General features: G+C 34.3%; 1 protein-coding gene across 1 annotated transcript in view; it reads right to left on the minus strand.

Moving 5' to 3' along the window:
* Nucleotides 1-5175, minus strand: part of LOC110020940 (cytochrome b5-like) — a 17528-nt gene extending 12353 nt beyond the window's left edge. Inside the window, exon 1 of the mRNA XM_020719245.1 lies at nucleotides 4976-5175. Coding sequence (XP_020574904.1) covers nucleotides 4976-5071 — 96 coding nt within the window. The 5' untranslated portion in view covers nucleotides 5072-5175. The remainder of the gene's footprint in view (nucleotides 1-4975) is intronic.
* Nucleotides 5176-7897: the final 2722 nt, after the last annotated feature.

Consider the following 7897-nt stretch of genomic DNA (forward strand, 5'->3'; position numbering starts at 1 on the left):
CGACGCTCTGCTGCAATGCCTTGCTGTGATACACCGTTATGACGCACAGCCGCAACGGAGCTTCACGACGCCAAGCGCAACTCACCATTGCAACGCTCCTCTGCAATGCATCGCCATGATGCACCGCCTCAACGCATCACGTCGGTGCGACGCCCCGCTGCAACACGTCGCTGCTATGCTCAGACGCAACGCATCACCACGACTCATTGTCACGACTCATCAACATGATGCGCCGCTGCGATGCATCGCTGCTAGGCGCCGCGACGCGCTACCCTCCTCTTCTTTATGCCTATTTATATCATCAAAAAGAACATTGCCCATTAAATGCACATTAATAAATAAATTCAAAAACAAGTGCAATCATTAAATGCTGATAAAAAAAAAACTTTTCATATTCCAAGAAAAAACGGGTTTTCATAGTTAAAAAAAAGAAAGTGAAAAAAGAAAAAATTCTTTTCATATTCTCATAAAAAAAACAAAAAAAAAAGAGATTTTTGTCCTGGGAGGCTTTGAACTTAAGATTTGCCATATACTTTACTTCAAATATTATAGATATATGTTTATCTTACTTAAAAAGAGAGATTAAGAATATTATCTATGAGCGATAAAGATGAAGTGGATTTGGATATTAATATTTTCAGACGATAAAATTATATTCGCTCAAAAATAGGGGGGCAAGTGATATGTCACCAACAAATTTTCATTATCCGACACAAATCTCGAAGCATGATATGGATCTCAGGATAATATTTTCAGCAATGGATGTTGAAACCTTCATAAAATCTCATCCAGAACTCTAATTTTAATAAACTTATAGTTAAACTGATCCGCTCGATAAGACAGACCTAATGATATCAAAGTCATTCCAATCCGAGTCAAATTAAGCCCAGATCAAGTCATTAAACCATTTTTGGAAGATTTTCGCGCACATTTAGAAGGTCAAACGGTTATCAAATCTGACAAGTTTATAGTCGAATCGAGAGTCTCAACAAGACGAATCCAACGAACCTAAGATTGCATAATTCCGACAGAGTTAAGACACTCAAATGTACATAAAACTTCGTTTGATTGGAGAAAGCTATTCGGACCGTTTGATCAAAATTATTCATATTTATGCATTAATGACACTCAGAACACTATAAATAGAGCTCTACTCCTCATATGAAGGGGAGACTAGAAGCTTCAGAGAGAACTGGAATCTCTAAGAAGAAGTTGAAGTCCAGCGCCATCCCGACTGTCGTCGACCAACGCTGATCACCATCGACTACCGTCGGTCGTTTTCGGCACTCGTCGATTACTGTTAGCCACTGTCGCCCCCCGTCGGTCGTTTTCGGCACTCGTCGATCACTGTTAGCCACTGTTAGCCACTGTTGACTGTCACTGACGATCACCACCAATCATCATTGATCATCAACAACCAGACGTCGTCAATCATCGTCTTGGGACGAGCTCATCACTACGGCCCGTGTGTCAACAACGACCTATGTGGTTCATAGCTCATGCAACTCCTGACTCCGCTCCTCGCGGCCTACGAATATCATTCATATTCGCCCCTACGGCCTACATGGCTCACAGCTTGTGCAACTCCCGAATCCGGACCGAACGACCTACAGACGTCATTCATACTCGCTACTACGGCCTATGTGGTCTACAACTCTCGTAACCGCTTACTACAGTTTTTTTGGTCAATCAACGCTTCTGAAGCAACAATCTACGACACTCATGACAGACTACTACCTCCATGACAATCAACGATGATTCTTGCAACATCTGTCATCAAGAATTACAGTCAGATTATAGTTATACAACTTTGTAATTTCATCTTTCCTAATTTAGGAGAAGGATAGACTTGTGTACTAATCATTCATAGTGGATTCTTGCAACATCTAATCATTCATGACAGACTACTACTTACTACAGTTTTTTTGGTCAATCAACGCTTCTGAAGCAACAATCTACGACACTCATGACAGACTACTACCTCCATGACAATCAACGATGATTCTTGCAACATCTGTCATCAAGAATTACAGTCAGATTATAGTTATACAACTTTGTAATTTCATCTTTCCTAATTTAGGAGAAGGATAGACTTGTGTACTAATCATTCATAGTGGATTATTTCAATTGGGCTAGGCCCCGTGTTTTTTCCCCCTTTTAAGTTTTCCACGTAAAAATTGATGCGTCTTCTTTTGCTTACTTTTCTTTTATTTGTGTGTTGCATTCTCATGCAACGCTAAAACGATAATTAATTACTCTATCGCCACGAATTTTCTAGCACGCATCACAAAATATTTCCTTAATTACAAATATTCCTAAATTATAGAGATTTGAAGAGATTGAAGTGTATATAAATATGTAACATCTGTTTTCAATCAGGCAATATGAGAAAGAATAGTTTCCATTCACAATATTTAATGGATCTAGAAGCTTTCTAATCAACAAGCAAAAATATGGTGCTAGTCATAAAAAAGCATTTTTCCTTCTAAGATGTCGATCCACATAAAAATCAAAACAAAGTCTCTAATGTAGGTGTTGTTCCATACTAAATTTGCTATCTTGAGGATTGAAATATAGCAACACTGCATTGAAGTAACGTAAGTTTTAGTGTCCCTTAATAAATCTTTTGAATTATCATAAGGAATTATGAATCATCGTCATTTTTTAAAAAAAGTTTGGTGATATTTATTGTTTCAACACTTAAAGCTCGTATCAAGTTTGCGAAAGAAACAAGTATATAAGAATAAGACATTGTTTAAAATTATGCATATGAGGCACGCTTTGAGACCTGCTTCAACGCTTATTACAAAAAATCACATTAAGTCTTATGCCTCATTGTCCTAAGGTAAGGCGTACACCTTATCTCGGCTGAAGCGCATGTCTCACCTCAAAAAACAAATCAAATTTTGGAGGTTATTTGTAATTTTTTAAGGAAAATTAAAGTAATAACAATATACATTATCTATTAACCCTCACACCTCATAAGAGTAAATAACAAGTAGTAAAAGGAAAAGGTATCAATAAAATTTATATAGTTAAAATTCTAACTATCAAAAGGGCTATTATTTTAATCAATATTTTTATTAATGATTGTTCATTAAAAGTAGAAAATAATTAGGATTTAAAGATAATAAAAGAGTATGAGAATATATATACGACTCAAAATAAGATGCAAGATAAATAATTCATTATGTTGATGATTTTAATAAAAATTAATTGGGTGATGAGAGTAATAGGGACTTTAAAATAAAAAATTCAAAAGTTAATAACTTGTTATATTCTTGTATAAGTGGAGAATAGCATAAGTGAGATAGAAAAATTAATGTTGAACTTATTTTTATAATTATGTTTTGATATTTTAATATTTATTTTCAAACCTTAGCTTACTTTGATAATTTAAAATTTGTATAATCCATTTTATTTCATAATTTAATGTTAGGAGATTAACATGTTACTTCTAATTTAACACATTTTATTACTTTTACTTAGTTTAAATGTAATTATATTACTTTTTAATGTGTTAATAGATTAGAATATTAATATATAATTTCTAACTTCACACTTTATAATTTATGCAATATTTATTACTTTACATAGTTTTTAAATTTGAGGCTTATACCTTGAGGTTTACGACCGGCCTCGCGAATAAAAAACATCTCAATACCCATTGCACAATTTTAAACCTTGGAATATGGATAACATGAACTCTGTAATAAAATCTGAAACCATGTAAAAAAATTAAAATTAATTAAAATATCTGACACTTTTATGATCTGCTTTCAAGCAATTGGCTTCGCCATCCAGCATCAGAGACCTAAGATGTAACTTGTGAGACAAATAACACATAAGAAAGCTCCACCTATATTGTTTGTATGTATTATAGTGTGATGTATAGCCATGTTCCTCACCTTTCAGCTTAGCAAGAAATCGCTGTTGATCTCAGTTTCCCTCAATATTTCATACAAATAAAACAGATAAAATATTGAAGGATGAAATCCCCCCACCATAGTAGAAAACCAGGAAAAATGACGATGTATTTTCTTTAATAGACCGAAATTACACAAAAAGAAGAACCATAATTATAACTAAAATAAACAAAGGGTCCATCAACTAAAAACGGATACAACTGTGAAAGCAATCATCAATCAAAGACGGAATCTAGGAAGATCGATCTCCAGTTATTTGGCTATGGGGGACTGATTGGCAACAATTAGCATGTAACTCGAGTAGGATTTACTTAAATTCAAATATAATAAATCTTGAGGGTTAAAACTGAAAAATATTTGGCATAATAACTATTGAATCATGTAAAATTCTGACCACTTATTTGCCTATTTGTTCAAATGCCTAAGACTTGTGAGGTTGGGAGTTTCATAAATCCAATAAATCTAGCGAATGTTCGAATTTAATCAATAAGGAGGCTGAAATGAGATTTAGGGTTTAGGCTTTCACAAAATTAAAGCTAAATCTTGCTTAAATCCTGCCAAAAAGTAGGATGGCAAACAGCGCCTTAAAACTTAAGACCTGGATGAAATGTAAGAACAATAAATAAAAAATCCTATCTGCACGCTTCAATACCGAGAGTACTTAACGCAAACCCCAAGTCTTCCCCAACCCCCTTTTTCCATCACTGCTTCATTTCACTTTAGATATTCCATTAGTCGAAGAACAAAATAACACGGTATAGACTAAAAAATCCTGGTAATGAGATGATGATTATGATGAAGACGATTAGACGAAGCCGCAACCTCAGTGGATCTATTCACCAATAAGAAGACACACATGGAATGCCTCTGCCAGTACTGAATAGCAACTAAAATGAAAACCATCACCTTAAGGTCGAAACCCGATCGGCACCAAAACGCATACAGCTAAAACATCTCGCCAAAGTGTGAACTTCATGTAAGAAATTGATTAAGAAGACGATCGGATGATCAGGTGATCAGATCTTAGGCAAAGATGGAAGGACGAATACCTTGCCACTGATGACGAGCCAGCAATCCTCCCGGGAGTTGTGTTTCGCGACCTCCGAAAGGGCGTAGACATTCGTTTTGTCTTCTCCGCTGCCCATCTCTCTTGGCTTACCTCGATCTCAGTCTCAACCTTAAAAATTATAAAGCCGACACAGGGCGGCTGAGATCGGTTGGTGGGCAAACCGTGGGTGCCGCCCGCCTTTTAATAGGTTTTGTTATATTATTATTAATGGCGAGCGCCAACCACAAGTCGATACCTTGCATTTTTTATAGATCCCCCCAACAAAAAAGGAAAATTGCTAGGCTTTAAGAAAGATTTTGATGATAATTTTTTTAGGTTTGTAAGAGAAACTGTCATTCCCTTTAAAAACATTTTGATACAATTTAATATCAAAATATTATATAATTTTTATTCTTTGCATGATGGTCATTGATAACAACTTCGATTTTGTAATTAAAAACTAAGTTCAAAATAATAAAAAAAACAGTTTTATTTTCTTGTCAAGCTTCGTTTGAGAACGATTATTCTGCTCTGTTTAATCGCGCACAATGACGCGTCAGGAAAATATATGTTCGGTAATCGTCCGTTTTCGACATGTCTTTGAATGTCTGAGAGAAAGAACACAAAAAAAATGAGCGTTTCAAAATGGGAATTGAGGATGGTGTTCTGCGACAAAACTTTTGAAGGGGCTACTACTCCACGCTGACAATCTCGCCGCCGATGAGCTGTACTACTCATATCCCAGCTGCACCATCTTCCTGTCGTCTTCAATGGCATCAGATTTGTGGAGCTTCTTCAGCAATCGGAAGGCTTCGTTGGAGAATCTTGGTTTTAATAATCCTATCAGAAGATTTAAGTGGAGAAGATGATCAAGCTCGCAAATGAATTTTCAGAGGTGACAGGGTTATTATAGTAATTTATATGTTATATAATAAAGTTAAAAAACACACACTTAGGCTCCGTTTGAACGGTTTTCGTCGTTCAGTGAAGCTCCTTCAAAAGTTCCATTGCAGAACGGGATGAGACAGGAGCAGTTGAGAATGAAAAAATTTCTACATTGGATTACTTTGGTGTCGAGAGACGTTTCGAAAACGTCAGGTCGCCAAATGATGCCTTCTCCGGCGGCTGCATTGAGTGCATTAGAAGGGAAGATGAATGCGTTCTCAAACCAGCCCTTAATTTTCTATTCAAACAGTCATTCAGTTTTGCGGACTATAGGTTTATAATGATTTTTTTTAGAATGTAGCTTTTAAACTGACTTTTTTCACCGATGAAGTCCTGTCAAACAAAGCCTTAGTTTAAAGAAACTTCATAATGTTGAGAAATTTGTTTGATAATGTTTTAACCCAAGATAAATTTTTTTTTTATTTTAAAATAATCGTAATAAAAATTTAATTAATTAATAATACGTTACATTCATTTTGAAATAAATCTAATATGTATCATGACAAATTTTATGTGAGGATATTCTAACTAATTTTTTTCCAATTCACAATCCATTTGAGTCATTGCAATTGTATAACTAAGAACCCTATGATCAAATTCAGAATAAGGCTGAGAGTTAAGCATATGATTTAATGAGAATGTTCTCAACATATAAGAATGAAGCAAAAGTCGGGAGTCCAATTCAACCAATTCGACAGGAAAACTCGATAGAACTTGCTTGTTTGACAGTCATATAATACAACAAATAACAATCCAAGTTAACATGTTTAACTAAAATAGTTGGCTTAATCATTTTGGCTAAGGGACTGTTTTGGGCAGCCACAGCTTAATAAGTTTCTCCACGACGGCTATCATAGGAAGCTGTTGCAGATAAGCTGACTGTCTGCTTGTATTTTGTAGTTTGACAACAGTTGTGCTGCAACTATTTCTGGATAAATGACTATTATGCTCATATATAATAATGTTGTTTGCTATAGAATTGTTCATACCCGTACATTTTATACTTTAAAAGCAAATATCCAGTACAGAACATTACAAAATAAAGATAGATACCTCACTTAACAGTGAGTGCATGACTACCAAAATTAAGAAAATGATTATTAAAATGCAAATAATGTATGTTCACAATATGTCATGAGTTAAGAAAATGATTATTTACAAAATGCAGATAACATATATCATGAGTTAAGTTGTCATCCATGGATACTCTCGTCGTCATCCATGGATACTCTCCATGTCTGATCACTCTCAATGATGGAATCTTTCATTTCAAAAATAGTTATAGTTTTCAACAATTCTCTGCGGTTGTAAAACTATCTCCTGTAGTTATGTAAATGCTGTAAAGTGGGCAAGGAACATTGAAGTCCACAGTAGCGATAAAATCTTTTGGAGGTACCAAACATCCTCAAGCTCATCTTTTCTGAAAGCTTAAAAAACATACTCTTAGACATGGCACATAACAAAATTAATAAGAGAAATAATTAATTGTTGTTTTTTAGCTGTGAGGTCTAAAAGATATTAGTATATAAACCAATAAATTTATCATTACAAAAAGACAACATACCTTATAAAAAAAAGGGTTATTGATTATCTTTAACTCACATAATACTGAGCTTGCGTGTGTCACATATGCATATCACAAAAAAATCATCCAAAATAACCTCAAAAACCATAACACCAAAAAATGTGAGGAACTTGATTGCTCTCATTAGGATTTCACATCTGACACAAACCAATAGCAACATACAAACTATCAAGAAAAACCCATAAATTAAAAAGTTTCTACATCGACCTCCAAAACTATTCAAAAAGAAAAAAAAAGAAATGCAAAAGGAACAAAAAACATACAAATTGCGTAAAAACTAAAACAATAAATATCAAATGCATAAAAAATATAAATAAATATGAATTGTATAAAATACAGATACAATAAACAATGAATGTTTTCAACAACCATTACAATTAATAAAAATAAAAC

The sequence above is a fragment of the Phalaenopsis equestris genome, unplaced genomic scaffold (assembly GCF_001263595.1).
Source record: "Phalaenopsis equestris unplaced genomic scaffold, ASM126359v1 Scaffold000113, whole genome shotgun sequence".
Taxonomy (NCBI): Eukaryota; Viridiplantae; Streptophyta; class Magnoliopsida; order Asparagales; family Orchidaceae; genus Phalaenopsis; species Phalaenopsis equestris.